Raw genomic sequence first — 19775 nt, 5'->3', positions numbered from 1 at the left:
AAAATGCATTTGTCAAAAAAGCAGTTAGTTACAAAAAACTGAGTCAAGTGTAGAAATCGTGTGTGAAAGTGACAAATTTAGAAAGACAATTGAGTCCCACTATAATCTTTTCTATTAATTAATGTATGGAGCTCTTCTTGCAAAGTGGCTTATTAATTGCATTTCAAGTGTGGTGCTACTTGAGGTGGTAATAGATAGGAATTTAGTTATCTTAGAAAATCTTTTCCTTTTTACTTAAATTTATAATCAGTGTAAATATTTAATATAACAGTTTGATAGATGATTTTCTTCAGACAGATTTGTGTTGCTTTTTACATTTGTCTAGAAATGAATGAGATTTTTTCAATTGCTTTTGTTCGGTGGTTCAAGAGTACATTGAAGTAGCTAAAGTTGTTTTGTGAAAGATAATTTTGTCTGATTCTATTGTCTTAAAAATTGTTTGTTGTCTGTCATTTGGTTAAGTCATATTGGAAATGTGATTTGGGCAGTAATTATTTACATACATTGAATTTTATTATAATCATGCATTTGGGCAATAATCTATAGCGACTAATATGAACTTAAACGCCAGTTGAAAAAATAATGTTAACCAATGACAACACCCTCGGCATTATAAGTTTAAAGGAAATATTACATCAAGTCAGAAATATTTAACACTTTTTAGTCCCCTACCGGTTTACCGGAGGGGACTTTAGGTTTACCCTCCGTCCGTCTGTCCGTCCGTCCGTCAGTCCGTCCGTCTGTCCGTCCGTCAGTCCGTCCGTCCACAAAACTGGATCCCGCGATAATGCAAAAAGTACTGAAAATATTTTAATGAAACTTGATATATGGATAGATGGCAGTATGGAGATTATGCACGTCTTTTTCTTTTCTTCCTATGTTGAAAATTCTGGTTGCTATGGCAACAAATAGACTGAAAATATGGCAAATTTTACACATAATCTGGATCCCGCGATAACGCAAAAAGTACTGAAAATATTTTTATGAAACTTGATATATGGATAGATGACAGTATGGAGATTATGCACGTCTTTTTCTTTTCTTCCTATGTTGAAAATTCTGGTTGCTATGGCAACAAATAGACTGAAAATATGGCAAATTTTACACATAACCTGGATCCAGTGATAACACAAAAAGTACTGAAAATATGTTTATGAAACTTGACATACTGGTAGATGGCAGTATGGAAATTATGCACATCCTTTTTTTACATCCTATGTTGAAAATTCTGGTTGCTATGGCAACAAATAGACTGAATTTCAAGATTTCTGATTCTAGTTTTTAAGTTTTTTCACTATAAGTTCTTTATTTCTTAAGGTATTTTCTTCAAACTTTAAATATAAGTTGCTTGTCATCAACCACATCATATGTGACAAGGTTTACAACTCTAGCACAAAAATTATCAGAATTACCTCCCTTGAACTTAAAATTTTCATTAAAATTTTTTTTTAATAACTTCTTTTTCTGAATGTATCTACTTCAAACTTCATATAAATGTTTCTTATTGTCACTCAACATTTGTGAGTGTTCAATACTCTAGCAAGACTATTAGGGAGAATTATGCCCCTTTTGAACTTAGACTTTTTTTTGAGAAATTGGTAATTTTTACTCCAACTTCTTCAATCATGATAGGATTTTAAAAATGTTATATTTTGATAACAGGGATGTTTAAAAAATAACTTTAGAGTGTCCTTCAGTCCGTCTGTCTGTACATAAAAACTGTTTCCTGTGATCACTTTTAAAGAACTTTTTCAACAAATTTACTTAAAATAGGAACCTAAGTGAATGGCCAATGGCCCTTCAGAATGTTGCTTGGGCTCTTACCGGTAGGGGACTTATGGATTGCTTGCAATACTATGATAATTGCTTGTTAATTTTGTATATGTGAAAGTTTTTTCTTTTAATTATTTTACTTGTTGACCAGCTCGCATAGCTTAATCTGTTAGAGCACGAGACTTGTAATCTCGACATTGTGGGTTTGATTCCCGGACTGGCCGACTAAAATTACTAAGTAGTCTTTCGGATGAGACTTTAAATCGAGAACCCTTATATGAGTGCTTTAAAACTAATTGCACGCTAAAGAACCAGAAGAATATTCTGGAATTGAGGCATCTTTCTGTATCTGTATCTTGCACTATCCTCCAAAATCTAAAATGACTAATGTTCTTCTGGAGGACTTAAACGTTGGCGAGTGTAAATAAAACTCAAATAAACAAATGCTTTTCGCACTATATTCCTTTAAGTATTGCTTACATTATATACATTTTATAGCTTCAAAGACACTGACTAGATGTGTAGGACCACAATTGCAACCGACGAAAAAAAAAAAGCCATTAGGTCAGCAGTTCTGAAAATAGCGTCTGTCTGTCACGTCTTGGTGATTTATATTTTTAACGTTTATATTTATTAGCGATTATTCAAAATTGACAGTGCACCTTTCATCATAAATATTCTCCTATCTCCTATCCTTTCAACTTGTATTATCGAAAACTTGGACGTCTATCTTGAAGACCTACACGCGTATGTCTTTGGCAAACAACGAATATAAATGCATTATCAGACTTATAGAATGTTTCGTACAGAAGCGTATTCGTGAATGACAGTGGGTTAGAAAAGAGAAAGATAAATTCTAATTTCAATCTAAGCAACATAAATACTGAGGGTTTTCGGGTTATCATCCTATTAGAATAATTTCTAAAGAGTTATCTCGTGAAATTTGTCCCGTGTATCACAGTGAAATACCCCTAGGAAGTTACAGATACCAAAATGTAATGTTACAATATTGAGACATGTGGTTTTTCTTTTTTACCTTGTACCCACCATTTGTTGAATTAAAAATTCTGGAGTTAATTGAAATAGTTCGGGCTATTGTAAAATTTAGAAGGTTGTGATAAGGCTTGTTTTTTAATGTAAAATTTTCAGAAATGTGTAGTTTGGCCTCTCTCAAGATCTTAACTGGTTGCATAGGATTATCACTTTTGGGTCTAGGGAGCCGGCCTGACTTCGATTTTATATAAAAAATCATGACATTTTTAATCCTAGTCAAGTCATTGTGCTAAATATATGACATATAAACAGTTAACCATCAAACAATGATTTTGCTATTATATGCTCATTAAATGTCAATTGGTATAATTTAATTGCCACTGTAATCAGGCAAATGCACTTTTGTCAACTTATCTTTGCTGAGTTATGGCCCCTGATTATTATTTGATTTTTTTTAGCGGACCGTTTTAAGACTAAAAACAGCTCGAGTTCCTGAAAAAAAACACTTACTAAATGCTGAACAGGACAGAGGTTTGAAACATGTATATTTGTCACTTTCTTTGACAGTGGTCGCAGAAGCTTTCTCAAAATTTCACAACATAAGTCTGGCACCCCCATTTCAAGACATTAAATAATTAATTTACATTCAGCAAAATAGGTCCATACTTGTTGTAGACCATTGGTAGACTCCCTGCTTAGTTAAGCATTGCTTAGCAATCACTAAAGGTATTGTTAAGTGTTAAAGTTTTCTTAAAATCTGTTTATTTTGTATCTTTCGTTTATTTAAGTACGAGATACGATGCTTAAATCATTGATAAAAGTCATCTCTTAGCAGACCACTTCTATTTACTTAGACATTTCACTTTTTATTTATCTATTGTGAGATATTTGGTGGGAATGATGGAGTGACAGAAGAAAAGCTACTGTATGTTTATTTTGCATGATTATCGGCAAGCAGGGATCAAATCGGTGTCGAATTTAATGCTGATTATCTAATATGGGATTAGAGGATTATAGATAAATGTAGAAGAAAATGAAACTAAACTGTCGTCTGCTGCTGTTTTGTTTTTTTCTCCGAGCCAATCAGTTTTCTTCAAGTACAGTTTATGAATTTAATCTCTGTGAAAGCTTAAAAACTTGTGCAAAAAGAAAAAAAGCAAAGAAAAAAAAGGCTTATTATCTACTCTAATCATTAGTTGATTTTGAACTATATGCATCAAAATAAAAAAAACCTGTACAATTTTATCTCTAAATATTCATATGATTTCTTTCGGCTGGTATTTGGGTACAGGCACTGATTAAGGAATCAGTTGGATACTCAGGTCATTTAATTAAATTTCATTTTCTTTCTTTAGGTTCATTATGAATTATATTAGGTTTATAAGGAATTTTTATGCAGAAACAATTACACTACACCTATTTTTAAAGATAACTCTAATAAATCTCATTGCTTTCATCTAAATGTTTTCAAAATAGTTCTAAAATATTATTTGATTTTGATATTATCTTTCCATTTGAGACGCATATAATTATTCAACTGCGGTTAGAAAGATAAATACAAAATTACAAAAGAAGAACTTAACATGTCCAGATGGTCAGTTTTGAATTTGGCCTCTTGACCTGACCTGAGTCATCCTATTTTTTTTTAAAAAGCTAGTGTTTGACGTTCGCACCTGAGCTAACGTTACCAAGTTAAGTCATTCCAACACGACGGAAGCCGCTGTTTTGTGTTCTTACGATATTTACTCAAGCTCGGACAATACATTGAATAGAAGACCCATCATAAGCAAGTTTATTTTGACCATTCAGTAATATTTACATAAGATGGGACAATCTGACAAGTTATTTTAATAGATCACCGTGTATCTTTTAATGGGCGAGCAAATCTTTATCTGTTTTGGAAAAAGAAAAACTGTCGAGCATCACTTAAGGTAGCTTTTGTTATGTACATTGTTACTCTTGTTAAACAATCTTTGGCTTAATTTGACCAGGTTGTGTCCATTTTGTTTGACTTGAAAGGTTAGCAATAGTCCTTAATCCCTGTTTTGTGCTATATGATACCATCTGGTTAGATCCTCTTCACATACCTTAACCTTAGTCATATGCAGAGCAAAAACAACGTAGCGCAACCATATTGTTCATCTTCAGATAAAGCTGTATTGCATTTATCCCTCTGACAGTTCAATCAAAGCTTCTTCACATAGCTGGTGTTTTTATTAAGACGTTGACTCTGTGGATTATATATAGGAGAAGTTTGTATGTTACATCATGGACTTCTGTATGCTCATACCATATAAGAAATAAGCAAAACTCCGTGACAATCTGTATCTTAATTTATTTCATAAATTGACAATTAAAAAAATTCAATATCATACTGGCATTCATTTACTTTTACATCATAATAAGCATCAACCTTATAAAAGACTTAAAAGAAGTTATACTAATTGTCCATCTTTACTTTCATTTGAGTTCTTCAGTTAAAGATTTCTTTTAATACTTTTGCTTTGAAACATTACTTACTATCATATCAATTCTTAATGTTTCTGATAAATGTTGATGGTTCGGCTGCAGGTATCCGATGATGATGATTATAATACCAGCATCTACTTTTGTTTCATCATTTGCATAGTCAAAATGATGATGATGATGAAGGTGATGATGATAATGTTGATGATATTGAAAATGTTGATGATGATAATGATGATGATGATAATGATGATGAAGATGATAATGTTGATGAAGATGATGATGATGATGATGATGATAATGATGATGAAGATGATGATGATGATAATGTTGATGATGATGATGATGATGATGATGATGATGATGATGATGATGATAATGATGATAATAATGATGATGAAGGGCCTTCACTTGATGAACAAACAGTCTATGTAGCTAACAGATTTCTAAATATATTAATACTTATTATTTGACTATATAGACGTTCAAGCCTTATGACGCATTCAATGATATAAAAGGGTTTAAAATTGTATTGTGTTTAACAGCTAAAAGTCATCGCATTATGTTTAAACAGATCATTCGATAATCAAAGACAACACAAAAGATTCATCTTTTCAATGTCGGATTAATTTCTACGTATTACTAATGGCTTTAGAAATAGATACATAACCAAACTGATCAATCTATAGCCGATATTTTTAATACGAATGTGTCAAAAGCATAAAATAGACATGTATTGTGCAAAGATAATCCTTTGTACATCTTAAGTATTTGTTAATAATAATGTTGTCCATTAAAGCATTTTATTATTTTCTATTTTATTACTTACTATTGTCATTATTTGAGTTAAGGGACAGATTGACGTAGCTAATGTATACTTCAATACAGAAATACGACCTTTTTCACATGCCCTTTATGAATTTATGTCTGAATTTGCTAAAAATCTTATCTGGTATAAGATATTAAACAAAGAAATGGTTTCACTTAGTTTTTATAAGGTCATCAAATATATCACTTTGAATGGGATGAAATGGGTTGTTTTTACTAATCAAAGGTAGAAAATCTAGACCAGGGATTACTAATGCATTGTTGAGGCTTTTTCGTTATTTGTCGTAGAAGTTCAAGAAGAACACGAAAATGTAACGACTGAATTGTCCGTATTAAGACTTTATAAAAATATAGATTTTATGACATCTGGTTAACAGATGAGACACAGATATTCTAGATTTTAGTATTTGCATAAAATATTTGAAAGGCAAGATATTGAGAAGCATCTTGTATGTAGATTTAAATTGTAACATGTGTGTAACAGTTATGTACTTTAAAAAGGTAAAATATATGTAAAATATGTGTCACTCTATGTTTATACATGTACATGCAGACCGCTACATTATGAAGAAGTCCTAAGAAATTTGATCGCTTGAATTTATCTTTTTCTCATGGGGTAAGTGTGGGGGTAGGGGGTGAAGTGCGATATGAGGCATTGTCGCAAAACTCAAATTACATAAAATGTAATATTGTTGAATCATCAAATTATCTTTTAGAAATTAAAAGTCTTTGAACATGGCTATGTAAAATGGACATGCCCTTTGGAATTTCCAGACTCATCCCTTATAAAATAAAAGATTTAAGTGAAGACATTATGTCAGGAATGTAATCTTAATATTGGGCCTGAGGAATGGTAATGCATCTGTTGTGCTTATTATGCTTGCTTTTATGCCCCACTTATGGAGGGGGAGGGGAGGGGGTGTGGGGGGAGATAAAGTTACCCTATTCTGCTGTTATGCTGTTTGCAACATCTCACTGTCCTACAACATCTCGCCATTCTGCTGTCACTACAATGTCTTTCAGTAGACTATTAAATGCAAAACACTGGAAGGTAGCAAAGTTAACCATGGCTCTAACAATGCCCACTCAAAGTTTGGCACCGTGAGAGGCAAGTTCGTGGACGCTTGGGTCCGCTAGGCCAATGCAGAAATCTTGAACACTGGACCACCACTGCTTCGCCAGCTTTGCCCGTGCTTAAACATTGCACAAATTTCTGGGGCGGTTGTAAACATTTTACAAGCAGACATGGGATTACTGGAACTGTGTCGGGCGTTGAAGCAGCGATCCATTGTGGTGATGAACTTTGGTTTGGTGTTAGTATGGAGGTGTTGGAGAGGAACCATGATTTGCCTTTAAATATGGGATGAAATGGACCAGGAGCCAATTTAGAACTTCTATCAAATTGATCCGTTAAGCTCTGTAGTTTAAAGGGCGGTATGCCGCTAAACCAACTTTAAACCCCCATTGAGCAAAGGCCTGCATGCGCAGAATGCGGCTCTATCAATGCTTGCGTCTACGCTAAATCAACACTCACTAATGTTAAGCCAATGCTAAAGTAAGGCCGACTTCGGCGATGCACAGCTAAGGCAACGCCCGTGTTTTTGTTTTTTTTCCCATTTTGTGTACGGTAACGAGCGTTGTGAAAATTCGATCTCCTCTCCCTACCGTTCAAGGAATACTCCAACGAAATTCAGGCCATGTGACCGGGCCTTTACAAGTTATTTCTGTGAAAATCTAATATCCAAGTATAGTGTGCAATGGAAAAGAGCTAAGTTTTAACAAATAGCTTAAAATATAAGTCTGCATATGGTTATCATTATTGAACACATATTCTAAGTCCAGATGCTCAGATAGTTTCACATTTGATAGTTTGAGGCATTCCATTTGAAAAGGAAGAAGGTTTAATTAATTGATTTACTAAGAATTGGCCCTTTATGTTTTCAGAAACTGAAAACGATGGCGGAGCATATGATTATACTAAATCAGACAGCGAGCAACTTTCAAGCTTCAGTGTTGAACAACAAACTAGCAGCAGTGATGAGGTGCCATTGTTTGTGCCGCATCAGGAATCCTCCGCTGGGTTCCAAACATGCACATCTGGGTTTCTAACACCTGCAGCCGGGTTTCAGACACCCTCATTAAAGCTTCAAGCACACGCAGCTGGCTTTCAAACACCGGAAAAATCAGGAGGAAAAAAAGAGAAATCTTCAGAATCAGGCATTGCTGCAAATATGATGGCACCACCAGGTTCAGATTGCAATAAGAATGGTAAAAAAACTTTTCTTTCCAAATGATATTTAATTTAATTGCAGATGCAGTAGGATATGGGACAATAAGATAAAAATCTCTCTTCAATAAAAGCACTGCACTTTTAGAAAGAAAGTGACAAAATATTTTATTAGAAGACACATACTATCTATGGTGTATAATACCTACTACATAAAATATTTCTCTTCATAATGCAATCTGATTTTAATTGATTTCTCAAATTTATTGATTTTTTAAAACATTTATACTTTAGATCCTGATTACATGTCAAAAAACACAGATGACAATCAAGTAGACCATGTTGTGTCTGCTGCAAGTACTTCTTTTCTCTGTAAAAATGAATCAAGCACAGCTACAAAAGAAGAGTGTGCCTTTGAGGACTTTATGTTGAAGAGCTTGGATGACAGTCATCCTGGAGTTTGGACAAGAGTCCGACTTGAAGCAGGAAAATTAATCGGTCCAATGACAGATAAGAGCCAGAATAAAGAGGTAAATTTTGCTTGTTTCGATTTATATGTACAATATAGATTCTGGAATATTTTTTCAGGAATGAATAAAAATTGCTATTAACCCGTTACTGCATAAGCATTTTGTGAAAAATGGCTGTTTTCATTGAAAATCCAAGTTAAAAGTTCAAATTGCTATGAACTATAAAAGATGCTTCAATATTAATCAAACTTATTAATTGGCACAAATGTTGACTTGACCATAGTCTTTGAAACGGCATGCTCAGTCTTAAATTTCCTGTTACCATTGCTATGAGGGGACATCTCAAAATTGCCAAAAATCACTATTTTGAGTTGATTTTTTCCATCAAAACTGATTTCAAAGTGCTGCATCTTCTCAATGGATTGAGATAGAGTCAAAGGCTTTTCGGCATTAGTTAGCTTCTGATCGACCTGAGGCCAATGTTAGCTTCCCGCAAGTCCAAAATTTTCTCAGCGGTATGGGGGGCTGCTGCCCCCTTCAAACCCCTAAGCAGAGGGTGGCACATTTGATGTATCGTTTGATAGGGGTCAGCGCGGAAAAAATTATCTCTATTTTAAACAACATTTCTCAAACAAAAACAAGCATCTGAGGTCTAAAAAAGGCATTTTTTCACCATTTGAGGCCTCAAAAAGGGTAAAGGCGTGAAAAGACGTCTATATAAGTCATGGGTTAAAGCCAGAGGCCAATCTTTTATTAATCTTGCAGTCCCTATATTGATCAATATTATACATGTACACTAAACTTTTACTTTACTTCTGCAAAATTTTTTTTTCAAATGCTAGACTGGTCTCAGAATTCTTTATTTATCTTTTTTTCGAATATGACTTTGTGTATATGAGTTTTAAACATATCAGTGCTCAATCTGTGTGAATGGTATCTATGTTTAACAAGGGCCCGCATAAAATGTAGCATAAACTAAAATTCTTTTATCTGATTTGACAATTTTAACAATCCAATTTATAGACTGGCATTTTCAGTTCTTTTTATTTTCATAGACCCACATTCTTCAAAACATGTCATTTTTTCACATATTTTTTCTAATTAAAAAATTGTTTTCATTATTGTTTTCCTAGGATTTGTAAGTTATTGTATTACTTTTACTTTATTAAGATCTCTTTTCAAGTTACTCCAGGGAAGGGAATTTGTATTGACATGAAAACTGTCACATGTTTCATTACTTGAATAGACACTCATTAAAGGTTGCAAATAGCCATGAAAGAAACATTCAGCAAAAGACATAAACATTGTCAATGCGATTTTCATCTGTCCAATATATTCTTTAAAAGCCTGTCCATATGTGACAAGATGGTTGTAACACGTTGGCAATAGATTGTAATGTGCCGTTGTAGCATACGACGATGCGACAGATCGTCACAATATTATCATCATAAAGATGGTGATGTAGAAGACATTAATCTGTTAATATGAAATCAATATTTCAGACGTTATCATGTATTACCATGTTAAATGCTGATGTGTGATATGTTTATCTTTATATCAAGCCCAAAAAACATTATATATACAGTATAATGCATATTAATTAACCTAAAGAACTGAATAATATTTGTAAAAACATTTTTTCTGTACTTTTCTTTATGTTTTTATATTATATACATGTGTATCTAATTTTTTACATAATATAAGCCAAAGAAACAATGTATAAAAAAGCAATAACTTTCCTTTCTTTCTTTTTTCCTTCCTTCCTTCCTTCCTTCCTTCCTTCCTTCCTTCCTTCCTTCCTTCCTTCCTTCCTTCCTTCCTTCCTTCCTTCCTTCCTTCCTTCCTTCCTTCCTTCCTTCCTTCCTTCCTTCCTGCCTTCCTTCCTTCCTTCCTTTGTTGTCAAAATTGTAAAGTATATTTTAACTGAAGAACAGATTTTAATGAATGACACTTACTGAAGCCAAATTAATTTATTTGTTTTTCTGCATGTCAGCAATGCTGATTAATGTTTAATTGTTTCTTTGGTGCCATCTTAGAGCTCAGTTGTAACAAGCCCGCAGGAACCCGCTGAGTGATATTCCGTAGATTTTCTAAAAAGACACGTAAAAGAGCGTCCTGTCACTATCATGTCATATTGACACTCGGCGTGTCTACCACCTGTTTTATTCACGATGGTTAAAAGTACGGCAAAAAAAAAAAAATTGACAACAAAAAGAAGAAAAATACATAACAGAAAAAAAAAATATGGGAGAGAGAGAGAATAAAAATGTAATCATATACAAGCTTCTGAAGTCGTAACGTTATGTAATTATTACCAGATGATTTCCCAGGAAGCCTTTTTATTGAAGCTCTTTTACCAAGGCTTTTTTGTACAAGCTGTAATTAGGTGGTTGTCAGAATTAGTTCGGCACTTACATTATGTAGCATACATAAACATGAATCTTCTTTTAAAGTATTTAAGTTAAGTTGAAAATAATATGCAAGAAAATGATAAGTATATGTTATGTGTTAATATGTAAGAAATTTATAATTATCCATTTACTTGATAACAGCAGCATCACTATAGTCCTAGAGCCGGGCAAGTCTTTTAGATTTGCACAGTGTTACTATTAGCATACAAGAAACTGTCGGATGTTTAATTTTGATATGTTGATGTTAAAGGAACACCATTGAGGTCCAAAAGACTTAAAATTTATTTTCTTATATATTAAGATCAATGAATTTTGAAATTTTCCCTGAGAACTATGAATGACTTTTTTGAAGATTGAAAAATCTGGAAATTTACTGATTGTTGGAAAAAAATAGCTTGTGGCTAACATCCAAGGGCGCTTTAACGCTATGTTTGTATATACAGCAATTGACGTCACTTCAAAAAGTTATTATTTTTATTAAATGGCTTTATTACACTCTTGCATTGTGGGTAATGTGATAAGAAATTTTATTATTGAATATCGCTGCTGAATTCAACATTGACAAAAATTTTAAAAAAGTCTTCAAGATGGGTACAATTGATAATTTGTTATATGTAGATCTAAATGGTGATCTTCAGGCATTTTATGAATACGATTTAAGTGTGTTATATTTACATAGACTATTAAGTATATTTTGTCATGCCAAATGGAGTGAACATGCGGCTGTTACTAAATTTAGCTTTTATCTTCCATACAGAACAGTTATATCTAAGATTATCTCCGCGTGATGAAACTGTATCTGGTAATTTCTGGAGAAAAGAGCAATAAATCTTGAGATGTAAATATTTATCTCACGGAACAAGTTGTTACTGTTTAAGAGAGGGGGGTAAAAAAACAACTGAAAGTCATTTATTTGGGAGGGCTTAATTGAATTTATAAAGCGGACCCGATAGTATCTCTTAAGTCTCGGATACATCACATTTGTTCAAATGACAAGTCTTTATAAATTCTGTGAGTTCTGCTCTTTTAATTAGATAAACAAACTTGGTAAAAAATGCTTCTTTTTTGTTCTTAGATATATCTATTTATTATGTTTTTTGTGAAGTTCGCCATGGGCAGTAATGTAAAGTAGGTAAAACCTGGAGGTAAATATCTTAATATTAAATTCACAGAATTATAATTATAGTTATAACAGTTTATTTACTGTATGTCTGTCTGTCTGTGCATTTGTGTTTTTACAAGGTTTTTAGTTGCTAACTGGTTTCTCAGAGGCATTCAGGGGTTTGAACTTATAATGTTTTGAACACCAAGGGTTTCCGAGGATCTACAGACTGAGCTATCCAGGTGCTTTCAAATTTCCTCCACTGAATTATAAGTGAATAGTTCAGAACCATGACATTTGAAACACAACATCTTGACTCTCAATATACAGTTAATTAGACTAGGAATTACATTTTGCCTAGTCTATGTTGGTATCAAAAGACCTAATCAGTAACAGCTAACTTACTATAAATTTAGTAGAATTGTTAAAAGTCTTATATCTTAAGAAGTAAAAAATGGACAGAATTATGGATTGATCCTTTGCCTAGTGGCGTTGGTGTAGGGCTCTTTAATTTGAGGGACCATGGGTTTGAACCCTACTTTGGCCATGACCATATTTCCTCATTAAAAAAAAATGATGACCATTACAGGTTACTCCCAGGAAAAACTGAGGCTAGAAAGTAGTTCAGTTCAAATATAAAGCAACCCACTTCCTTCTGAATCAAGCTTATAAATCTATGAAATTTAACAAAAAGGTCATTTTAAAATTAGGCGTTGAACAGATATGTTTGAGAACGCAGACGAATTTACAGTAACACTGTGACGAGCCAGTCATGAATTGTATCAATCAACGTGTATGACACAAGAGAAGTGTTGATGACACCACGCAGAGAAACACTGAATCATGGGAAAATCTCTATAGTCTATTCTCTTTCTGTTTGTTTCTCTGTGACTGTATCAGCCACATGCTGCATCAGTGGTTAGAGGTTATTTTTGCTTTGCTTCGAGATTATTTTTTTTCCCTCCAAAATGTCATACGCTACAGTGCAGTGAAAATAGCTGTTCCTCCTCTTGAAATCTCAGTTAATATTTGTATTTGATTCGATTCAGTATAATTCCATTTTCATCAAAAGTGAGTTATGGAGTATAAAGTATAATTAATGTTATAACGATTTAAATGAATTATTTTTTTTCAATTTATTTTATAACAAGTATTATTCATCAGATTATCTATAATCTGATTGTCCTTGAATGAATTATCTCCCTTCCCAGAAAAAATTTAATACAATTTCAGTTTTATGTTTTATTAGAGTCTTTCTGAATTTAGATTGTTATAAGAATATACACATAGTTAGTTATAATATTACTTTATATTGCATCAATAAAAAAATGCTCAGATGCTATTCCAATGCATTATCAATAATTTTATTGCAATAATGCTAATTTTAATTTGTAATATTTGTTAAGAATAGGATTTTTTTTGCTAAGGAAAAAGTTCCAATGCCAGTAAAAGAATATTGTATTATACAAGTATATGAACAAAGAGACATAAATAATATTGATAAAAGAATAAAAGGCATTTAGATATAGGCATTAATGTAAATGTGTATGGAGTGTGACAGAATATAATTATAGCATTTATAACATAGGACATATTACACTGTTCTGTTGGTCTACAGATGGTGAGAGGGATTGCAGGATAGCAGGGCTGATGGACAAGCAAATTTTATATGCACCCCCACCCTCTATTAGTATATATTTTTAGGGCATAAAAATGATATGCAGAAAAAATGCATTGTAGAAAGATGAATTGCATATTATAGTAGGATTGTACTTGTATATTAATATATGGATTTAGATAAATATAATGCTCACTCCAATAAATATCTTAAATCAACTTGTCCATCTTTCAGTCTGGACTGGAACGTTCAAATTTCAGAAAATTAGTTTTAATGGAAAAGTGGCCAGTGCAGACCATGATCTCAGGCTGATCTTCGTCTGCATCTAGTGTCATCACTAGATTCTGATGCCCCCCCCCCCCAGTCCCCCCTGGCAGGCTCAAGATAAGATTAGCATTACATAGTGCTGACATAAAAACAACTTTTTATAGTGCTGACATAAACAACTTTTTATAGTGCTGACATAAACAACATTTTATAGTGCTGACATTAAAACAACTTTTTATAATGCTGACATAAAAAAACTTTTTATAGTGATGACATTAAAACAACTTTTTATAGTGCTGACATAAAACAACTTTTTATAGTGATGACATTAAAACAACTTTTTATAGTGCTGACATAAAAACAACTTTTATAGTTCTGACATAAACAACCTTTTATAGTGCTGACATAAAACAACTTTTTATAGTGCTGACATAAACAACTTTTTATAGTGCTGATCAATAAAACAACTTTTTATATTGCTGACTTAAAATAACTTTTTATAGTGCTGACATAAACAACTTTTTATATTGCTGATCCATGAAACAACTTTTTATAGTGCTGACATAAAACATTTTTTTATAGTGCTGACATTAAAACAACTTTTTATAGCGCTGACATAAAACATTTTTTTATAGTTCTGACATAAACAACCTTTTATAGTGCTGACATTAAAACAACTTTTTATAGTGCTGACTTTAAAACAACTTTTTATAGTTCTGACATAAAGGACTTTTTATAGTGCTGATCCATAAAACCATTTTTTATAGTGCTGACATAAAAACAACTTTTTATAGTGCTGATCCATAAAACAACTGTTCATAGTTCTCAGTTATGACATAAACAACTTTTTATAGTGCTGACATAAACAACTTTTTACAGAAAATAACTATGTGTACTAGTGAGCTTTTCCTTTCACCGATACTTCCATTGAATTCTAGAAATTTGGATGTAGAAACAGTGTGCAGAATTTACTTGTATATATTAGACATGGTGCTTACAGATTTTTTTCTCTGATAAGAAAATTGGCGGGAGAGTAAAAAGGATGATCTGTCAACCTTGAGATGTATCAGTTAAAATGTTTATACAATGGAGCATCATTTTAAGGCAGTGCCATAATTATTATCAAATTGTGATACTAAAAATATTTTAATTTTCCTAGAAAGTTGTTACGCATCAGAACAAGAATCAGAGCTTTTCTTCCCACCCCAAAGAAAACACACCCATAGACACTGTTTCCTGCAAAATATCTTTAGTATAAACAAATATACAGATTTACATTACAGTATGGAAGGACTACCATTGGCAATTTTTTTAGGGAGTACAAATGGCTTTAAGACCAAAAAAATTTTTACAGAATGAGTGCACTTAATATGCACACCTTTATCAAGGTTTCCAACTTGAATATCCCTTAAAGTCCATAGTTTTATTTATAAATTTCCTTACTCAGAATCAATGCTTGGATAATGTGCACTGGCATAGTCTTTATAATAACATTAAGACCAATTCATATCAAACACATGGAAGATTGTATATTCTTAGATGCCATAGATTTGGACAAAATTTCAAAAAAAAGCAACAACTATGCAGACAAACAATGCAATGACAAAGACAATGCAATATTGGGAAATCTGCTTTGCAGTCTGGTGATTAACCTAATCCCTAGTTCCTGTGAGATAACCAAGCCAGCTTAGTTAAATGTAATATCGGATGGTAACCGAGATTAAAATTTGGATATAAGAATAAATTAGCATTTATCATAGCTATGAAAATGATAATAAAAACACGAGAATATTCACACACACTTGAAACATTTTCTAAGAAATATTCCTGTGGCCTGATTTTGAAAACCCCAGTGGGTGAGATTATTACTGAAGATGATTTTCGTATCACAAAAAGACATCTGTTTTTACTTATATCACTGCCGAGTGAGAGAAGAATATATTCTCTCACAGTGTTTGAGAAAAACACAAGGAAGACATGTTAAGGAAGCCTGGGAAAATGCGATTCTTCCTAGACACATGGTTTATTATAACATAATGCTGGCTTGTCATGTATTGATAATATGTAAACATTGCAGATAATGATTTTTTAGGGTCTTTATTCTTCCAAGGATATTTGAGGGGATTGTCTGAAGATGAAATAATTTCCCAAGACATGTTTTTTTGCCCCTTTTCCCTTGTTGGTGGTTTCTCTGTCTTTTGTATTTAAAGTCTTTAACAATATTTTAATGAGTCCAATGATTTTTTGATTGTCTTAATTTGCTTAATTGGGAAAAAAAGATAAGATTTGTTTGTAATTCCCAATTTGGCTTATTAATTAGGGATGAGCATAATTATGTTGATTTTACAAAATCAATAAATAATTAATGTCTGAAAACAGAACCCTGTAGCAGAGATTTATACATTTAATATTACAGAAGGATGGGAATTAATACCTCAAACATTAGAAAATGGTTAAATTAAATTAAAATAAACTTTTGCTAGTAATTTTTCTACTCTTCAATCATACCATGCTAAATATCCAAAATGGACTTGTCCATCTTTCAGTCTGGACAAAACCATTTATCATTTTTAGGGGAAATTCCAAAATAAATAATTAAATACTCAGACAATTAATGTTACTGTCAATTAATGTTTCTTGATATAGCAAACAATGCAAATCTTGATAAGATGGCATGAATATTTGTGAAATTAATTTAAGAGTTGATTTTAAGTCCCCTTTTTAGGGATTTTCCTCACATTATTTTACATAATTGTAAATAGACCATCAATCATAATTATATTTTTTGATTTTTTTTTTTTTCCAAATTTAAATTGATAGTAACTCTGGCAGCTATTGAATGTTTAAAAATCATCATGAAATGTGAACGCTCATTTTAATGCCTCTGCCGATACAGAATTAAACGGGGTGCATGGATGTTCCAAGAAACGCATCTCCATTCCTCACAGTAGTAAATGTACATGTTCCAAAAGGTGTATGAGGACTTACTGGACTGTGTCAATTTAATTATGTACAGTTTTTTAGTGAAAAATTTCCTACCCCCCTTCATTTGTCAGATATATATACGTTTATATACATAGCAGGACTAAACTGGACTTAGTTTCCATTGGTGACAATAAGTAGTAAAACAAAAAATAGACCTGTTTCCATTGGTGACATCTGAGTAGTAAAACAAACAAAAAATAGGAACTGTTTCCATTGGTGTGACATCTAAGTAGTAAAACAAAAACTTTTTAACTGTAATCTCTCATTTTCTAGAAATTTGCACTTTGATTATGATAGCTGACTTGCTCACTGAATCTCCCGTTGTAAAGAACGTGTAGGTAAATTGCCTTTTAAATTCAATTTAAAACAAATTTTGATCAATTATCAAGACAAGATGAAATTTCAAGCTCAATTTGCATTAATTTAACGATAGCTTTATTTGCCAATTTATTTCTGCTGAACCACATAACAATATGCAAATTAGCTAAGTTCTGCAGTGAATACCTACAGGCTCATCAATTGGTCCTCTTGGTTTGTTTAAATTTAACCATTAAAACTGCTGAATTTCTAAAAATGGACTTATCCAGCTGATGATTTAATAATCAATTTAGTGGATATAAAATATGAATATAAAGATCAAAAGGGGAGAACATGATCCCTAATAATGTCAAGCCAAACAAGACCAAATTAAAGGCATCTGGCAAATGAAGTAGAAAAACCATGAAAGTAAAATGAGACAATTTCTTTAAATGTTCATGAAAATAAAAAGTTCATGAACAGTTCTTCAAAAAACATTATGAACTTTTCAAATACTTTTCATTGCCAAATAGTCTTGAACAGCTCATGATTAACTAATGAACTGACTCAAGTCAAACTGTTTAATGAATAGTTAAAGGCATGTTCATGAAGAACTGTTCATGAACATTTTGCTCAACAATATAATAATCGTGACAATTCCGTCATTATGGGGTAGTCTTTTTTTCAAGGATACTGTTACTAACTGACTACAGTGACGTTTAAACATTCAGTTAGACATTAGAACTTATGTCTCAAGCGTTTTGCGTTCATTAACCTCGCAGTGATAATGATCATGTCAAGTTTTCACACTCGGATATATGTTAATTTTCCATAATTTATTTGTGGTTCCAAAATGCACTTCACTTGTCTATTTTGGGTTATATGACCTAATTAGTGCGTCTATTTCCAGATTTGACCCGCTTTCTGAAAGTTGCACCCATTTTTGACAAGTAAACTAATAGTATGGTCCAAGATACTTTTATTTATAATCTTAACAAAAAAATGGAAGTTGCAAAAGACTTCAGTCTGGTTCGAATATACTTAAAAGTGCTGATGGAGCAAAGATCTTTTGGAATATTGCAAAACTTACATTTATAATGTAGTTATATTAAGATATTTTTTATTAATAAACTTTGCTCCCAAATTACCGCTACATCATTCTGACGAATTAAGGTTTTTAAGGGAAGTGCCGTAATGAAGTAAACATTGTTTTCGTACATTTGTACAGTGCTGCTACTTGGAGTTTGCACTGCCTTTAGTGTAATAGCATTCCTAGGATGTGAATGACAACTTGCGTGATTCGGTGCTAATCTTCTTAACAGGTGTACATCATGAAATTTACTTCTCATGAAAATAGCATTTAAAAGATATTTTCATAGCAGGGTATTAAAGCTGTGATCATGAGGGGTGATTTAGGCTTTCATCTAAATTCTTGTAATAAAAGTGTTCACTTTATGAATGTTTTTCAGTTTATTTTATGATATGAGTGTCATAAATGAGCTAAAACAGACATTAGTTCTTCATGTGACCATTGTATATGTAGGGCTAAAACCTTTTTGCTGATTATAATTCCAAAATATAAACTTTTAATCCATACACATTTTCATCCTTTTACACAATGTAGCAGTAAGAAAACAAACAACTTTTTTGTCATATGAAATGTGTTTGTTGGGGGTTTTTTCTGGAAAAGAAGAAGAAATTTTTTTTTTTTTACTTCAGAGAATTCTGATTAATATCTTTTAAATTAACAGTTAAAAATTTATTTATAAAAGTGATTTTTTTATTCTTTCATTTCATTTGATTTGACATCAAGAATTACGTTTTAAATTTTAACAATTACAAAATAAAAATGCATTTGTATGTATAACATTATCTTGCAGATGAAAAAAAATGACAGCAATCAGATGATCTTCTTACAAGAAGTAAAACTAATTGAAAATGCATACAATAATAGCATATTGTGAATTTGGTAGACATACTATAAAAACATCTGGAAGATTTTTTTAAACAACCCTTCACAGTGATAAAATTGAAAATAAGTCTTTTGTCAAACTATCATATGTGTCAAAAGGATTACAAAAGAACCCAAAGCTCTAGAAATGACAAAATCTGTCAGTGTGTCTCAAGCCATTTTGCTCAGGTGATTGAAATCCCATTAAATCATCAACAAACTGCAATTATTGAGTAAATTATCTGTCAAAGATATTTAATTACCCCAAAGGACTTGTAACACCAAACAAATCCCCCATATTGTACCAACAAAAAAGGTGATAATCATCTTCTATTGTATTGACAGTGCACAGTTGACAAAAAACAGATTTTAACACTATAATCCAAT

General features: G+C 32.2%; 1 protein-coding gene across 1 annotated transcript in view; it reads left to right on the top strand.

Annotated features, from left to right (window-relative positions):
* LOC132750575 (histone-lysine N-methyltransferase PRDM16-like) overlaps positions 1–19775 on the top strand; it is a 45718-nt gene that overhangs the window by 6836 nt on the left and 19107 nt on the right. The window contains exons 2-3 of the mRNA XM_060740579.1: positions 8005–8328; positions 8582–8817. Coding sequence (XP_060596562.1) covers positions 8005–8328; positions 8582–8817 — 560 coding nt within the window. The remainder of the gene's footprint in view (positions 1–8004; positions 8329–8581; positions 8818–19775) is intronic.

The sequence above is a fragment of the Ruditapes philippinarum genome, unplaced genomic scaffold (genome assembly GCF_026571515.1).
Source record: "Ruditapes philippinarum isolate M1 unplaced genomic scaffold, ASM2657151v2 ctg943_1_1_1_1, whole genome shotgun sequence".
NCBI classification, from domain to species: Eukaryota; Metazoa; Mollusca; class Bivalvia; order Venerida; family Veneridae; genus Ruditapes; species Ruditapes philippinarum.
Note: the sequence above shows the minus strand (reverse complement) of the source record. Positions and strands in the feature narration are given on the sequence as shown.